This window comes from Polyodon spathula, chromosome 28 (assembly GCF_017654505.1).
Source record: "Polyodon spathula isolate WHYD16114869_AA chromosome 28, ASM1765450v1, whole genome shotgun sequence".
NCBI classification, from domain to species: Eukaryota; Metazoa; Chordata; class Actinopteri; order Acipenseriformes; family Polyodontidae; genus Polyodon; species Polyodon spathula.
In genome coordinates, this window is record NC_054561.1 from 6,066,332 (window position 1) to 6,085,154 (window position 18,823).

At 38.9% G+C, this 18,823-nt stretch overlaps 2 protein-coding genes across 5 annotated transcripts in view; both read right to left on the reverse strand.

Moving 5' to 3' along the window:
• LOC121301837 (serine/threonine-protein kinase tousled-like 2) overlaps positions 1–3,972 on the reverse strand; it is a 40,829-nt gene extending 36,857 nt beyond the window's left edge. For all 4 annotated transcript variants that reach the window (XM_041231468.1, XM_041231467.1, XM_041231466.1 and 1 more), the window contains exons 1-2: positions 3,346–3,972; positions 1,811–1,893 (exon numbers count right to left, since the gene is read on the reverse strand). In XM_041231468.1, the coding sequence (XP_041087402.1) occupies positions 1,811–1,891 (81 nt within the window). In that variant the 5' untranslated portion in view covers positions 1,892–1,893; positions 3,346–3,972. The remainder of the gene's footprint in view (positions 1–1,810; positions 1,894–3,345) is intronic.
• Positions 3,973–8,079: 4,107 nt separating this feature from the next.
• On the reverse strand, positions 8,080–17,079 carry mettl2a (methyltransferase like 2A). The gene is made up of 9 exons (XM_041231678.1): positions 16,578–17,079; positions 15,591–15,679; positions 14,831–15,156; positions 12,576–12,625; positions 12,205–12,265; positions 11,245–11,384; positions 10,106–10,212; positions 9,376–9,441; positions 8,080–9,071 (listed from the first exon to the last, which is right to left on the reverse strand). The coding sequence occupies exons 1-9, from the start codon at positions 16,847–16,849 to the stop codon at positions 8,911–8,913; spliced, it is 1,272 nt and encodes a 423-aa protein (XP_041087612.1). The 5' UTR covers positions 16,850–17,079; the 3' UTR covers positions 8,080–8,910.
• Between the last annotated feature and the right edge of the window lie 1,744 nt (positions 17,080–18,823).

The following is an 18,823-nucleotide window of genomic DNA, read 5'->3' on the forward strand; positions in this document are numbered from 1 at the left end:
GAATATTTACAACTATTCTTATATCAGTTTAGCCTAAGTGTCATGCAGCCTTCAGAATTTATACGTAAAAATGGCAGTATTCAAAAAAGCAGATGCAGGATATAAGCTTCAAATTGCAAGACAGAAGTTTAACCCAGGTGTGATATAATTTACAATATCGAGATGCCAGGACAGTTTGACCCACATCAAAGTAACTGATAAACAACTCTATAAATAGAATCTAACTTTGAGCTGTACGCTTCCAGCAAGAACTGTAATGGGGTAACGTTTCATATATCACCATTTTCTATAGAGAAGCTGGCCTCCACTGTATTTTGCACACAAGAGCCAGCTCATCTGATTGTGATCTTTTTGTGAACATAAACAAAGAATCTCCCAGTCAAACTGATTTACTCCAGTGTCAATGGGCAAAGGACTGTAGATGGTACACTGCGATAGTAAAATAAATAAATAAATAAAAATGATATATCTCATATGAAGGCCATTAGAAATGCTTTGGTGTTCATGGCAAGACTTTGTAGGGCTATATAGTTTAACTTATATGGCTGACATTGTCTTTGTTTACAATCCAAGTGTGAACTTATTAACCAATGTAGCAATTTAAAACAAGTCATATACGGCAGCTGAATACAGTTGCTAGTATCATTCCTTTTATTTTTATTTAAGGAAAAGTACATTTTAAGTTTTGCTATATCGAATGTACAACACAAACACATCACTTCAGAATTCAAGTAGCAGTATGTTGATGAAAGAAAGGTAACATCTTCATTCTATTAATGCATAAGTTGAGTATCAAATTAAACATTAAACTGAAGTAGCATTTCAGAAAGGGACAGAAGATTGTGCATATGATTAAAATGACACTGAGCAAATTTTAAATGTTTCAAATTGAGTAATTTGTAGATTCGCTGTTTACTCGACACAAGTTTCTACTGATGGTAAAGTAGGAATGACACTCTGTAAAAACAACTCGGCCCTCAATCAAACTTTCCAGTGCTTTTAGTTAAGATTTCTACTTTTAAAAACAGTTTTGATCACAGAACTAGTTCCAGAGCTGTTGTGTTTTACAAGTGACACAAACAGACATTGATCAATGCAAGCATCTGGAAGCATACTTTATTCCGACTGGTTACCACCATGCAGCGTAAAATCTATTGATACAAAATATAATTTTATTTTTTTATCTGGCAGACGCCTTTATCCAAGGTGACTTACAGGTGTTACAGGGCAGTACAGGGTTAAAATGGATGCTTAATATACAAAGCATTAGTAGAGGGAATTATGGGTGTTGCCCGTATATCACCTCGGTTAGTGTTCACAGTCACATGTAAAAAATTATTTTATTTATATATATATATATATATATATATATATATATATATATATATATATATAAATATAAAACCTCTTCTCCAACTGTGATTAAATCTGGCATTAACATTATTTAGCATAAGTTACTGAGAGTATTAGGTTGTGGGAATGTATTGGGGCATCTGTCCGTCTATGTCACACCTACATTTTTACATGTATCTTGAGAACACAAGAGAATCCTTTACCATGACACTACACCTCATTTTCTTACCTCTAGGTATTAAATACCACATCCAATTTTCATTAAACTATTCATTGCCATGTATTGTTCTGTTCTGTGCACACTGTTGATGTACACCGGGTGATCAAACGTTTCTCCACGCCAGTGGCTTTAACTGTAAATGTTCAGCCGTGGCGGGGAACGTATTTGCTTTCCAACTTTTCTGACACTTCAATACATTAAAATGTAAAAAGGAACCTGCTGCATGCTTTGACTCACTTTGCTGGCCCCGGCTCCCATGAATCTGGCCTCTAGAAGCTCCTGGCGTCGGGGGTCCAGACTATGCAGTTCTTCCATCATTTCTACGGGGGTAAATAAATCAGTTGGGGTCATGGAAAAAATCACAGGACACAAAAAAGGGAAGAGGTATATTTACCTTGGTGGACAGAATCATTCACTGATGAGATATAAACTTTAAGCCTCCATGCATGTGTCTGGGTAGCTTCCACCCCAAAGCAGCTCTATAGGCTTGCCTAATTCATAATGACTGGGTCCTTTAAACAAGCATAAATGCTTTAAGAGTGTTCATTAATATATCAAAAAGCCGCCTTACTGATGCTGTCTCCATTTCTCTGAAATGCTTACCATTCATATGTTATTGCAGGGCAGTACATTTGGCATGCCTGCCTCCATTTAAAAAATAAATTAAAAAAGAGTCCCCATTTGTGACTGTTTCATCAAATAAATCCCAGTCCACCCCCACAGATCTGCAAGGCTTTCTGAAACAGCAGTCGATTTCTCCTCTTGGTACAAGCTCATGGCTGATAAAAAACATGCAATTTTGCTAATTTGACATCTACAGGTTTATCTATTTGTAAAATGCTGCTTATTACAAAACATGTTAGTTCCCAAGAAACAAGAAATTAAAACAATCTGGTGTGCTTCATCAGCTACCAGTTTCTGTTACTGCTGAAGGAAAACAACGTAACAGGCAACAGAAATAGCTATGACTTCATGAAATCCATTTTCCTAATGACCAGGTCTGATTAGTGGTGTAGCCAGTTGCCAGGCACCCATAGTATGGATACTTAAATACCTCAATTACAAACTCACTTTGAAATGTTTACTTCCCTATTACTCTACCTTTTAATTTAACAGTTTAATGTAACTAGAATGTTCTTGCAGTACATTTATTAAAGTGACAATATTTTAACCAAGATAATTGCAAATACTGGTTTGCCATATGAAAGTTGCCAACTAAAGAAATGTTTAGACACCATTTTGTTGAATCTGCAAAACTTATTATATGTATATCTTAAATCGCTGGAATGTTGCCAAGATACCCCGATCTCGGCTGTCTCTGCTGCACCAGTTTTGCCAGTTTTTCACAAACCAGCTGTCTGACTGTCCACATCAGTTCGGGGATTCAACCTGCTACCCCGGCCATAGCCCCTAAAAAATGTCACGAGTTTAAAATGTATTACAGTAATAAAATCTTGTGATTAAATAATGAATCTTCCCAGCCCAGCAAATATATCCCTGCTGTCAGAACCATAAATGAATAAATGTATAAATTATTAAAATTAATGTATTCCCATACTGTAAACCCGACACCCCAGCTTTACTTACTTGACTGTAAAGTCCCCCAAAACACAAACGATGGTTATTAAACGCTTAACTGATTTACTACATAACTGATTATAATTTTGACGATGAATAATACATTTCGATAATATTATTGTAGACCTCCATCTCGTGTTTTTCACCCCCTTTCTACAACCCTGGTAGATTTTGTTTAACCCTCTCGTGTTTACCTGCGACGGTTTCGTCTTTCTCGGATCCCGGGACTGGGGTCTGACCGATAATTGATTATCCTCTTTCTGTTCGCGGCCCCTCGACACTCCCAAACCACGGCGAGGCCTCGTTTTGATCCCCGTCCTCACCCCTATCAAGTTCAGGCTCGATGCACTAGCCTAACGAACCCAGCGGCCCTGAGTTACTGTTGCGGGGGTTTCGATCAGGCGGCCTGAAGATCCTCGGGTTTTCCTGATCCGTATTTGCGCTTCTAAGTGCGGGATGCACGGGATGTTGTTTTCTTGTAACCCCTTTCTCTCGGCCTACAAAAACACTACGCTCGCTGAGACAGACTCTGTCCCGTTCCGGTGGTTTATTTCACGCTCATTATTAAAAACTGCAGACTTTTGTTGTTTTATCACGGGGTGAGTCCGGATCTGTCTCCCAATCCAAGACTGAGAGAATCCCTTATATTACGCTCGACTTTTGACTCCGTCTCTCTGCGACCACTCTGCTCACAAGCAGGGACGGTTCGGTTCGTGTTAATCCGGATCGGTTCAGTTCGGTTCTGTTTTTTCAATAGTGTAAACAATAATCGAAAAACCATATTTTTTTTCTCGCGAGACCATTTGTGTAGGTTCTTTTTTTCACCCCGCCTTCTCTTTCTCAACCAACCAAAACGTTTAAAAACACAAGTTTGGTCCCGAAATGTTGAAAGTGGTTTATTTCATTTTGATGGCACTTGAAACTGAGCAGAAATCAATGTGCAACAATATGTTTACACCACGCAGAACAAATGCATTATTAATAACACCAACACACACACACACACACACACACACACACACACACACACATATATATATATATATATATATATATATATATATATATATATATATATATATATATATATATATATATGCACTGTATGTATTAATATTTGTATTGGAATAAACTGTATGCAGACCCTCTGTGTTTCCCTTGTCTGTGTCTTTTGTTTTCTGAATGTTGTAGAAAGGTTAGCTTCTGGCAAAGATAGTAAACAGAAAAGCCGTAAATAATCCCTTTGTGTGCTAGACTGAATAATCATAGAACAGTTGCTCAGAATGTAACCCTTTGAACTCCACTATGAACTGCAACTCCAGTACTATAATCTCTCTGCTCGGGCTACCTCCCTGTTGTCCATTCCAATTCTTGACCTCTCCTCTGCCTTCCACACTGTTGACCATGCTATTCTCCTCTCCTCTCTCTCTGACCTGGGGATGTCAGGCAGGGCTCTTGCCTGGTTTATTTTCTTATCTCTGTAACCGTTGCTTCCAGGTTTCCTGGCGTTGCTCTCTCTTCTCCTCACCTCTCTACAAGTTTAGCGAAAGGATCTGTCTGGGAACCCCTCCTTTTCTCACTACACCCGCTAGGTATTCTCATCTCTTTTGGCTTCTCCTACCACCTTTACACTGATGATGTCCAGATCCTCTCCTTTCCCTCAAACTCAGTCTCTCTAAATCTGATCTGTTCTTTCCTTCAGCTTTCTCTCCTTCCCCTGACTTCTCCATCTCACTCCCTTGACTCTTTCACTAGCTCCATCTCCTTCTGCTAAAAATCTAGGTGTTACTCTTACCCCCACTTTCCTTCTCTCAGCACAACACACACTTGCTGCTTCTTTCTTAGCAACATCTACCGAATCCGCCCCTTTCTCACTACTTATTCCACCCAATAATAATAATAATAATAATAATAATAATATAGCAAGTACAAATGTGAAAATATTCTTATTTACTGCAGGGGATGGAATCTTATAGATGAGTTATAGTGGAGGTGGTTGTGGATATATCACGCTTTACGTTTTTCCAATGGAAATCCACTTACCTAATTGTGATGAAACTTGGTATTCATATTATTTCACAGTTTTTGGTAGTGGTTGATTCTGAGGGATATATAGGGGTCTGTCAGTTATACATTTGTCCATCTGTATCACACTTTGTTTGGGGGACAACCGCTTATAATATTGTGATGAAATTTGGTATAAACTTTATTAAGCATAAGTTGTTGAGAGTATTATATTGTAGGGATACATGTAAGGGTCTCTCTGTATGTACATACGTCTGTCTGTATGTCACACTTCCATTTTTACATGTAACTTGAGAGCATAATAAGTTATTGTTCATACTGTAAATCAGTTATTTAATTGTACATTACCATATACTAACACCCCTAACCTAACATCAAACTATTGTTTTTTGACAAAGCAAGAACATGTTTTTTTATCAAGTTTTAAGTTTCCTGGTATTCCAATGTAATGTGTTTCTGCTTGGCTTGGATTATTACAGCTCAGAGTCTATGATTGTTTTTGAAGTTCCCCTTCGCTAGTTGTAGTACTGATATACTTAGTAGGACTTATATCAAAGCTGCTCATCAGAGATATATGGACTGCACACACAGATCTCCTGACGGAGAGCCATGGACAGATAAGTAACACACTTTTGTGTAATTACACTGTAAATGTGATATTATTATTAACTTGGCATTAGTATGTACTATTTACAAGTAATTTGTGCTCTCAGTCTGCTGTCTTAGAACATAAGAACATAAGAAAGGTTACAAATGAGAGGAGGCCATTTGGCCCTTCTTGCTCGTTTGGTTGTTAGTAGCTTATTGTACCCAGAACTTCATCAAGCAGCTTTTTGGAGGATCCCGGGGTGTCAGCTTCAACAACATTACTGGGAAATTGGTTCCAGACTCCCACAAATCTCTGTGTAAAAAAGTGCCTACTATTTTCTGTTCTGAATGCCCCTTTATCTAATCTCCATTTGTGACTCCTGGTCCTTGTTTATTTTTTCAGGTCAAAAAAGTCCTGTGTCAACAGTGTCAATACCTTTTAGAATTTTGAATGCTTGAATACTTACAGTAGTGTATTCTGAGGCAGCACTGCACCCACTCTGTTACACAATGGCGTTGCTGCTTGAGCATTTGTGTCCAGCTTAGGCTGGGGTACTGTCTAGAAAGGCAAGGGGGGGAGGGGGGGTATGTGTAACCACCATTGCCCACTAATGTACCAACCTGAACCAGTACCATACCAACCAAGTACCATTGCGGTACCTTCCAGGTTGTGACCTGCTACCGACCGGTGTTACATACCCAGTTTGGTACCAAGCAGGCCTTGTTGACAGTCCAGTTGCTGTCTTAGCAAGCTGAGGCAGCAAGTGTACATTCTTATTGTACATTGCTTGCTATTTGTATAATGCCTCGGTTTTATCCCTGTAATACATGCAAGGCCTGCCTGCCTGTCTGGTACCAAGCAGGCCTTGTTGACACCCCAGTTGCTGTCTTTATCAAACCACATTTCTACGAGTTTTGTACGCTTTTCTCCAAGTGTATGCTGGAGAAACGTCTCTCCTGCAGCTTTATAGAGCGCTCTGCGTCCCAAGGACCTGGCGTTCCCGTCTGAGGATGGGGAGTCAGATAGCTACTGACTGGGGTATACAATCCCCAATCTGGTACCAAGCAGGCCTTGTTGGCAGTCCAGTTGCTGTTTTTAGGACGCTGAGGCAGCAACTATCCATTCTTATGGTACATTGCTTGCTATTTGTACAATGACTGGGTTTTATCCTTGTGACACTGCAGCTGATTGTCTGGTGGATGACGTCAGTCCAGGAACAGAAACACACTCGGACAGACTGGGGTATGAAAAAGCAATGCGGCACATTTAATTAACAAAATAAAAGATTTAAACAAAACACTTTGTAAAATAAAATGGCACAGTAGCCAAAGCAGACAAACAAAACAAACAGACACGGATTCGTTCCAACACACTCAACCTGTTGCAGCCAAAGCAGCTAGTTCTTATAGTGATGGCCGGGGGATTAACTAGCTATTAATTATCTTGTTAACCCCTCGGTCACATTCTGCACGGGTTTACTAATGATGCCTGTCAGCCAATTCAATAATTACTAGCCGACAGTCACGCATTCCCACAAGCTACTTCTAATATAAAACAGTAACATGGTGGATAGCCCCTTTTTTCAACTGTTTAGAGTTAAACAGTTTTTAAGGTATACTTTAATAAAAGATTATTACCTATATTCTCAAAGCTAATTACTCCAAATTGTCATTAGCACAATTGTTTTCTGTAATGAGAAAATACAAATTACTATAGTAAAACAAACAAAAAAAAAACTGCTTATAAGCCCCAGAATTATACCTTGTTTCTGTGGACAGCCAACTCGAGTTGACTCATGTGCACTTGAACTGGTCATTCTCCCAGAACTCGAGTTGATGGACAAAAAGGAGGCGTTTCTATGCTTTTCTGAGTTACCAGTTATCATGTGAGTTGGGCAGGAAATACTTGCGAGATAAAGGTCAGGACGTGCATTCGCTGCAGTCAAATTATCAATGATTTAAAAGATAATTCCATCTAGATGTTCTTTCGCATTTGTTTCATGCAGTACATATACCTCTGGTAGACTGATATGCAGAACAGGGAAAGAAGCGATGGACAAGGGTAACAATGTGGAGGATGTCAAAGTGGATATGAGAATGGCAGTGATGAAGCCTATTTGCTTGAAAACGTTAAACGTAGACCTTTCCATCAAAGGATTTAAAAAATTTGGAATTGATCTGATGCGATCAGCAAACCAGAGGCACTGTAAACTGCGCTACTGTAGTAGGTCTGTTCTTTTCATTTTAAGCATTTTTCGTCCTCCAAAACCCTTCACAAGTGCCACAATCACAAAAATCAGACATGTCTTCAGTAGTAAATTTTCACAACTCTTTATTACAAAGTATCAAGCTATTACAATAAAAACAATGGTGATAAAATGAGAAAGCCAGGCATCAGCTTTCATCAAATCTAAAACGGCAGACATCCAACACAAACTAGGACTACAGCACAGGAAAATGCGTTGTAGAAGACCAAACTGTAAACCAGTAGGTTTAAGAAGGCAGAGCTATAAAATAAGCATGTGTATGGAGCCCACAGTAGTTCCACTACGTGTCTCCTACTCTCTGCCTTAGGCAGTCCACCCAGTTTCCAACTGTCCTCAATCTTATGTTCTGTGTTGTGGTGATGAGGACTCTATGGCTGGCTCCTTATAGGGGAGTGGATCAACTAATACCTGCCAAGTTAAGGTGAAGCTTGGACCTGCATTTACAGAATATGGAGGAGCCTTTGACACACACGCTTCGGTTTTGAGTATTATGAACTGTGATGAAACCCAGGTGGCATTATGGCACCAGAAGAGTAGTGTACAATCAATATGCATTTGAACATTAAATGGTGGACGCGTCGGTCATTACCGGGTAGATAACCAAGTATAGCAAGTAACGGAAGCCAAGGTCAAGTATCTATAGGTAATGGCAGCTGAAATGTTTTCAGATAGGATCATTTTGATTTTTAAAAAAGTGAGTTTCAAGATTGCAATGTTCCATTAGCTTTAAAGGGGATCTACTGGTGGGATAATGAATGCAAAGTCTTAAAAACCTATGATACATCCTCCACAGGACATATAATGAAATATCCTAGTTTGACCAGACAGTGGCTTCTCTCCAACAGTTTCAGTGTGTTGGCTCCAGTCTTGTTGCTGCACTCAGTCATGGCTGCCAGTCTTCTCCTGAGGTTTGCGGTATTTACACTGGATCCAAATGCGGTACATGGTCAGCTGTTTCCCCCGGTTCACCTGCAATCGACGATCAACTAGGTTCTGGACCTTCTCTAGCCCAGCTTGGGTGAAGATATCTCCTAATTCATCTGGAAGACATTACATTAAATAGTACAGTAGACCAAACTGCCTATAATCCAAACCCAGCTATCACAAAAAAATTATTTACTGATTTGTGATTAAATAAAAGTAATTTTTAGGATGGTATAGGTTGTAAGAATCAATCCAAGTCTTTTTTAGTGTTTTCAAGAATAGATAATCAAAACGGGCAAAAGTATATAAACAAGCGCAGAGTTATTCCATGTGTTATCTATTTACTACCAACGCTGAAAAACTTCAATGCGTTTCTGCAAAAGGGGACAGGCAAGACTGATATTGTACTTCATTTTGTACCTTGAGTGAAAAAGTAGACTCGAGTTCCATCTCCTCTTACATAGAAGTTATCGGAAAGACATCGTCCTGTAATGAAGTCAAATAAATACATAAAAACGATACAGTAGGTGCAAGACTGGAAAGGCATGCTCACATGACCTCGAGTCATTTGCTTCTGATACAATTTTAATTTTTTACAAACCAGCATTCTGTATAATTCGCCACCATTTTGGAGTCCCTGACCAGATCCCTATTGAAATGAATGGGGAGATCCCCTCTACAATCCAGAGCCTGTCTATTCTGGAATCTTAATTTGGACTATGCAGTCCTGTACCAAGTCATGTGATTTTTTTTTCTAAGTTTTTAACACATGTATGGTACTGTAAAATCCTTGCTTACATAATGGAGAAAGTAAAATTAATACAATTCTTGAACTACAGGGTAAACTTTGCCAGTACTCAGTACTGCATATACTGAAATAATTTTTCAAAGTGTTCAAATAGTTTGTCATTGATACTTAACATTTTTGGGTACAGTATTATATTGTACAGCACCTTTGCAATCCAACACACTGTATAATCCGACACAATTTCCCCCGGTCTCAAGCAATGGCGGATTAGACAGGTTTTGCTGTATTTTATAGAGTCTGCAGTCATTCTGAGCGATTCTGGATGCTCTATGTTTATTATCTAAATATGTCTGTATGGGATTACAGTGGTGCTTCAATTAATAAGGTTGCGAAGGACTTTACCTTTTTTAAATCTCAGCTGAGCCATGTCGTATCGGCCATAGTCCCGCAGTAAAATCATTCCCCCTGGCTTCAGCAGCTCACTCAGTCTGGAAACAGCACTATGCATTCTGGTGGGGCAGGAACATGAACATACTGTATATCAATTTGCATTCAGCACGGAGAATCCATAATGAATGAATTATTTATTTATTGCAATCGCAGATGATTTATTGAACTGTAATGGGTGCTCAGGGCCCGACTGAAAGAGAAATTTGGCTGGAGGCCTTGTTTGTGGGTGCTCAGCAGCAACCTGTGAGGCTGGCTGGAAAAACATCAAGAGTCACATGCAAACTTACGTTAAAAAATGCAGCAGCAACATATAAGACAGGTATGTTATTTAAAAGAATGGTGAAGCAACTCACTCGAACGGGAAACACCAAATTGCTCGGCGACTTGTGTCCGACTCAGGTTTTTTTTCAATGAGCTCAAACAATTTCCAACTTTGCATAGCAAGAGAAACAGCAACGCATTTTACAGTTTAAGTGCCATTTTGTAGCGATGAGGTGCAGTCGTGGAAATCAGAATTCAGAATGCTAAGAAGGTGTTCTTTTAAGTGAAGCTCCTGTTCCTGTAGCCGGAGCATTTACAATGGGAAAAATCTGTTTCTCCACAAGGGTGTTCCCTTAGGAGGTGTTCCTATATGCAGAGACTATCAAGTTTACCAGGTTTACTTCATCCAGAGAATTTTCTTTTACTGTAATATGATACAAATAATACTTTTGTTTTCAAGCTAATTTAAAAATGTAAGAATGCTGAATTACATAATTTACATTTTGTTAGAATATTCAAATATTCTATAACAAAATGTAAATATATAATTATATAACAATACATAATTATATAACATATAATTAACAAAAAAAAATTACACACGTTCGTCCCAGCACCAATACAATGAATATTGTTCTTAGTCTGGAATGACTGGTATGATAAGAGATGAAGTCAACACAACAGTGACTAAAAAGAGTACAAGGCTGGGACGATTTTGAAAACAACAATGTTTAGTATACAGGGTGATTCATAAAAAACACACCTTACAACAGCACCTGCTTGAATATAGAAAGTGCAGGCCAGGGAGGCAATGCCCCACAAACACGTACTTGTCAGGGTGGACTGCGGACAGAACGAATATAAGAATAATGATGTCCAGGCTCTCTCTCGGGACAGGGAAGCTCGTGGTCTCATCACACAGGTCATGAACAAAAGCAAAGCAGCGCTCAGGGGTGTAATCCAGATGAGCCTGGAAGAGAAGAGTCTTTTTAAGCACCACTACACATCTCTACTCCAGACATCTCCGGCTGGTATCACAACACCCCGATAAGCCCCAATCGCTCTCGCCTATAAAATCTTTTTACTGCGTTCCTTGGCAACGTGACTCTATAGGCCATTAACTTCTCTGTTAAATGCAATGTTCAGTACGTACAAAATCAGCATACACACACTCCAGTGACCACGAAGAGACACTTTTAGCACTTGAGGTGACACAAGAACGTGGTCCAGAACTCATTTCCACATTGAAGATCTTGAGAAAGGGTTAGTTGCACCTCTTGCTATTGAACTTACAAAGTGTTTCAGTACTTGTAGATGTATCTCTACTGAGTGTTTCATTGTTAAGGATGTAGCTTGGGCTCATTAGCAGGTACAAAACTGGTGGTAATCAGGGTACTTATGAAAATGAGACCATTCTTATCTGAACTATTTCAAAATTGTAGAGCAGTGCAGGGGTTAAAAACTCAAAACAGAGCGCACTGCTCTTGGATAAGCCTCAACACAAGTAGTACCTTCTCAGAAAAAGAATATGCCACCTTATCTACTTTACAGTTACATGTGTTGTATTATTGCAGCGAAACATTTAACAGAATCACTGTTTTGAAATTTGTATTCACACATCCAGGCAAAATAATGTGTACTGCATCCGATGTGCAAGTATCGCTACGGCAATACTCTCTGTACAGTAAACAGTCACATTAGTTTGTTTCCATCCATCTAAATAGGCTACAGTCACTCACTAACTCAATCAAAGAAAAACAACACAAAGAATAGAGTTTCATAGGCCTTACCTTGACTAAATCTATTGCTGTGCTGGAGAAGTCACAGCAATATACAAAGAGACCCGGGTCACTGCAATATAACCACAGCATGAGATAGGACTTCAGATACTTGCCAAACTGTATAATATTGATTCACATCTATAACAAAGAAAAAACCTTTTTTTTTTTTTTTTACATTTTTTTATTTACTTGAAATGCTAAGAGATACAGGTCTCCAAACTGCAAGAGACACAGATTAACATTTCAAAATGTGTATATGTATGTAATATATAAGGTTTTATTATAGGTTTGTTATATTATTTATAAGTATTTCCATTAAAAAATAAGTTAACTCAGTGAAATCTCTCAAGCACAATAAACGCTGTATTATAATAACGTACTTGTTTGTCTGTAAAATTGGAAACACTGTGTTCCCCACACCACAGCCAACCTAGAGAAAGGTAAACAAAATTGTATAATATGATACGACTACACCCGCCTTACAAAACTAACAACATTGAAAATATTTTTTACAAGTTGCATAATGAGTAACTACGATCTCTTCAACCTCTGTGACTAAAAACCTGTTATAGAGCAATACAATTTTTATATATATGTATATATACATAGTAATACGGCAGGGAAGGAGTTAATAGTTTCCCTGCCAAAAACAGGTGTGAATGCACATTTTTGTGAATTAATTTATTGTTTAATTGTCACCCACACCTGGGGATTATTGCAAATTAGGACCAGGTGCAGGGTATAACAGTCAGCAGCCAGTCTGCTGGGGGTTGTCGAGTAGTAGGAAGCAGAAGGTGTGCTCTGTTTCTGAGCAGTCAGAAGTAAAGTACGTGCTGTGTTAAACCTGTGTGGTTTGTGTTGGTTTGTGACAGGTAAACTGCTTAGCCTTCCTGCGTGTTAGTCAGGGACCTGTTAAATGCATAGTCAAAGCTCCAAAACGGAGTTAGGTTTTGTTTGTGTTTGTTTATTTTTATTCTGTATTATTAAAAAGTGCGAGTAAGCGCTATAAACTTCCATTTCCGTGTCCTGGGTCCTATCTTAAAGGGGCAATGAACGTGCGTGAGTTGCAGCACATTTACAATATATATATATTATTTCTAACTCCAGTCAGACAAAACTCCACACAGGGTGAAAGTCAACAACAAACAAAATATATTGGCACTTTTTTATTTTTCCCGCACATTGATAGTAACACAGAGGAATGTCGTATATCCGACTGTCACATAACCACCCTGATCAATTAACCACCTAAATAAAATATTAAAATTAGGCTACGAGAGTAATGACATTGCCAGCAAATGCGGCTTCCGCGATGGAAACAGAAAGAAAGCGTTATAGCGATCAGCCTTTTGGTGTGTTCACCTTTAAGAAAGGCAGGCTTTGCAAAACTGCAACAATGTTAATTCTAGTATTCATACCCTTTGATGTGATGGCAGCATTGTCTACAAGGTGCTAGAAACTTCACTATGCTAATGCACGTAGTAAAACTTTTCAAGTCTTCCGTTTGCTGTAACTGCAGTGCTATAATATTGCAGGTGACTTTGAGACTGGATAAAGCAGGACAGTAAGAAAAAAAAGAAAATGCTACTCACCAGGTTTGACTTTGCCAAAATACATGTTAATCTCAATGCTGAAAACACAGTACGTGACAGGAGATGAAACAAAGCCAAACTTAAAATGGCCAAAGAAACGAGCCAATAGGAGGAAAGTGTTGATGACCTTATATAGAAAACATTTTGTTTGAATGGAGTACTTTGAATGACTAATACATACTGTAACTTGTTCTACATGTCAGTGCTACGCAGTGGTACACTTGTAAAGTATGTGTGTGTTTATGGTTCTGATTAACACAACAATATAACGTATTTGTACAGCTTGAAATTGAATGCGGTTGTACTGCACCATATGCAACACTATGTTCTGTTTACTGGTTATTAAATGGTGCACTGTTTAGTTTACTGTTTCTTTTTTTTTTTTTGCTTTTTAATTGATGAAGCAGCTCTGTTTAATACTTTTAAATTTGAATTAATACAATGAATTTGTAAAGAAATTTTCAGTAAAGCAAAGACGATGTTTGAAAGAACTTGTTTGGATAATTGATTAAACTAAAACAAAATACCGGTAATCTAATACAGATGTGAGGTGGGATGTATAACTTGATTTTACGCTCTTAATTATTACTTTTAAAATTTTGAAAAATGAATCATTTCTAGCAGTTTAAAAACAAAAAATACTGTAAAATGATTAATGGAATGAAATGCTGCAAGCAAGGGTTACTTGGAAACTAAACCTGTGTATCTATCTTTATTTATCAGTGTTGAGCATGTAGGAAAAAAAAAATTGTAAAAAAAGCATTTTAAAACAAAAAAGGTGGTTTCCTAAAATTGAAGTTTCAAAAATGTGTGAGCGACTTTTATGCCAGTGCGACCTTTAAAACGATTTTTACAGTAATGTGTTTCTTGTACACACTGCAGGTGTTCACGTAACTCTTTAAATGGTGATTGTGAAGCTCAATGAGTCATACGTGGCTGAAGAGACTTCCGTTGGATAGCCCTGAATTAGTATTTGATGGTTTTTATATGTTTGGAACTAAAAGCCAAATATAATATCCAGACCATAAAAAAACCCCTCTTACCTCAAGTATACGGTATGTAGCAGAGGAGCCTGGGAAATCTTGCTCGGTCAGTGTCATTGTGCGTAGTGCTGCCGACGCATCAGAGTCCTTGTCGCTGCAGTTGGCTTGTTCCGTCTCGGCTGAGTTGTGATCCTGAAGCTGGGTGCTGGATCTCCCATCACACTGCCCTTGTGAGGGAGCTTGCATGCGTTCCAGCTCTCCAGCCCCGCGGTTCGGAGCCAGCTCTGGGAATTCCGTGAACAGCCAATGTCGGTCCTTGAAGAAGCGGTTCTCGTGATGTTTATAGAAACCGTTCCAGAACTCATTTGCCCTGCTCTCGTACTCGTCTGGAAAATGAGAAAAACAAGGTTAAAACGGCATTGAAAATGATTGAATGAATGCAAACATCTTGCACACATGTACTTCCATGGTACAGCAAATGTATTTGCATAAAAAGATACTAAATTAGACTGAAGAAGTTCACAGTTTCTGTGTCTTCCTCTCAGGAAATCTGCTACCCTTGTACTTCCCAGGTAACTTCACCACAGCGCTGTCACAGCGTGTTATAAATATATACAAAAAACTGCAGGCCCTGTTCACAATGACTTTTCTGCTGCGTTTAAAAACATTTTCCAAGGTTAAACAATAGGTTAAGAACTAACTTTAACCCCGTCTAAAACTGTTTAAGTTAACTGCAAACTTGATTTAATCAAAATGTTCAGTCTTTAACAAAAGAGTCCTAACAGTCCTTGTAAACAGAGCCCTGCGTTTAAACACACACCTTGTTTTTCCATGGGCAAGGGCTGCGCATTCTCAAGAACTTTTCTCCTGGCAGCTGCTTCCTGGTCCTCTGACCACTCCACGTTATCCCTGTTAGAAAAGAAAAAATGGTCATCTTCCTGACACAGTCACCTACATTTACAGTACAATGAGTTGAGAGACAGTATGTTATGATTTAACACGTGGGGATTTGACATGGAGATTATGGGGTATCATTTGTGTTGAAGTATTAAGTATATGAATAAAACCATGGATTATTTTAATTCACAAGGTTTGGGAAAAACTGTAGATTTGAAGCACGTTTCCACTGTGAAAAAACAGATTTAAAAGCAGCAAACTGTAAATTATTGCCTTTTTTTCAATTTCTGCAGGAAGAATAAAATAGAATGCAAGTCTGTATGTTTGAGCAAATAATCTCAGATAATTATCCCCGATTCATTGGGGGGTCTGAACCGTGGCCATCTCAGAATGTGGTCCGCGAGATGTAATGGCTCTTTCAATTATTTTGCATTTCATCTAAGCCAAAACCTGTCCTTATGTGAAAAATAAATAAATCGCAAATGGAGAAAAACCTGCCATGACACTATCCCGTCTGGGGACCTCAGGCTGGAAACAAGTGGGAAAACCTGTTCTTCAGCATGACCCATATATCTGATAAAAACTTTACTTCTGCGACAGTGTTGGTGTAGTCCTGGAAACGGTAACACCTGTCAATCAAGAGCCTAGTTTCAGAAGCGTTTGTTGAAATCTGTCCCATCTGCTTACAAAAACAGAGATACGGAATATCCTGGGATGCACTTTTAGAAAAATTAATATACTGCTGCCCACGTAGAAAAAGCATGCATTACATATTGCAGGTGTTTTTCTATCAATCTATTATTATTTACAGTACAGTCCACGTTTTATAGACATTCCGGTTGATACCACTACAGACAGTACCGTAACGGAGCAGTTACACAGCACAGTCCAAGCTGATCACATTACCTACCAGGCATTGTGCTGGAAAACCTGACTGGGGTCAGTCAGGAACCGGGTCCCGAACTGCGGCCGCTTGGAGTCCTCTGCGGTACCAGGGATCTGATTCGGTACCAGGTCCGCGCCTCTGGGATCTGCAGGCACGTCGACTCCACTGTGGGCCGCCATGATGGTGAGGACAGCAGGAAGCGGAAGGGACTCGGGCCCATTGAAAACAGTACTGTATAACTTTATTAGAAATCTGTGCCATGAGACTTTAACATCCACCAGGAGAGGGAGATGCATACCAAGGTATACGGTGAATGCGCGGCAAGCTTTTATTAAGTTTTATTTTTTCCTGATGTCGGAACATTTGCATTATGTGTAGTCCAGGTTAGTTTCACGCAAAGACTGGGTTGAAATATAACTTAAATAATTCGTCACACTTTCATAAGTGTTAGTAGCACGGTTATTCATTAGATATAAATCTATGTTAATAGATATCTTGCACAACTTAAAGCTCATTTTATCTGGCTTTTTCAGAAAATGTTTTGCAGTTGCTTAGTCATTTTACCTCAGCCGTGTTTTTGGAGCATGTTACTGGCTGAAAACACGTAAGTCAACAAGGAAGCAGCTAATTGCAGGTGGAATGAATAAGGACGTGCAACACTAGTTATCACACAGATTTCTTTAGCTATGTGTAGCACCAGATATCGCGTTAAAAAACGAAACAAAAAACAACACCACCACACGTTTACAATAATGTGTTTCTTTCAAAACCGCACATTTACAGCTATATGAAAAAGAGTTGAAGAGCAAATCTTTATGCAATCAGACACATTTCTTTCAAATCTGCGCTTTTTGTATGATTGTGTTTAGTTAAGGATTGCTAAACGGGGAACAACTCCAGCAATTAGCACACAGTATCTGAAGGCAAAAAAAAAAAAAAGTGTATAAAATCGATGTTTATTAGACTGTAGTCAAACTAAAACGTATATAGGGGCTAGGAGTGTTTGATAAAAATGTGATGAATTTTGTTCCAAAAAAAGGATTTATTTATTTATTACTGTTGAACACTGACACTGCTAACAAACATGTATATACTTGATTTCATGCATCGGTTTCAGGTATGACATAGGTAAATACTGTAGCGTGTTGGTGCAAGAGGCAGACAACGGAGAGGCGCTGGTTCCTTTTTCAAATCCCTTCATTTATGGATGCTATCTTAGCACCCACACAGGGACCACAGCTCTGTCAGCTTCACAGGAATCAATACAGGAACCATGGCAACAACACACACACACAGTGGCGGGAAACACAATTACAGTATGGGAATTACAGTACAACAATACACATTTGCACCAATCATTGCAGTACTGTGTGTTTTACCTGTCACAGTGCATTTGCACTAATCGTTATCATTTTTATGTCATACTTAATTTCACTTCTTACTGCTAAACTTCTGCCCTAATCCCAGCAAAACAAAAGTTTGGAGCAAAATTATATTTTTATTTTTTCAGTTTGCGCCTACATTTTTTTAAGTGAGGCGCACATGTGCCTAAAAAAAGTTAGCGTAGAGTCCTGCGTATAGGTCAAGCCTCAGATAAAAAATGCAGGTAAGTCTGTTTTATAACTACCAATGCTTAATATTAAAAATGCTTTGATTGTGCGTTTGTTACGTCTTTGCTGTTTTGTTTTATTCTCAGCTAACAACGTTCTGGAATTGTTGCGTTTAGGTTGTATGCTGGTGCTGGTGCTCCCTCTGTACTTGTCCTCCTTGACGTAAAAGCTATTTTTGACACCATAGATCATGGCATTCTTCTTGACCGCCTTCAGAAGTCTGGAATCTCTGGAAACTGTCTCTCCTGGTCATCCTCTTACCTATCCAGACGCATGCAGTCTGGTTTCTATACTGGACGCAGTGTTGTTGCAAACCAAGTCACTTGTGGTGCCCCCCAAGGATCTGTTCTTGGGTCCCTTCTCTTCAATATCTACATGCTTCCCTTGGGTCATCTCATCCAGCCTCATGTTTCACTCCAATGCTGACGACACCCAGCTTTACTTAAAACTCGACCCTGGTTGCCCCTCTGCCATGGTCCAGCTCTCGGCTTGCATTCAAGAGATCAATGCCTGGATGTCTGCCAATTTTCTTCAACTGAACACTAACAAATCTGAATCTTGACAGCAACCTCTCCGTTGATACCCACATCTCTTCCATGGTCAAATCTTCCTTCTACCATCTTCGAAATATCTCTAAAGTCCGTCCCTACCTTTCCCTCC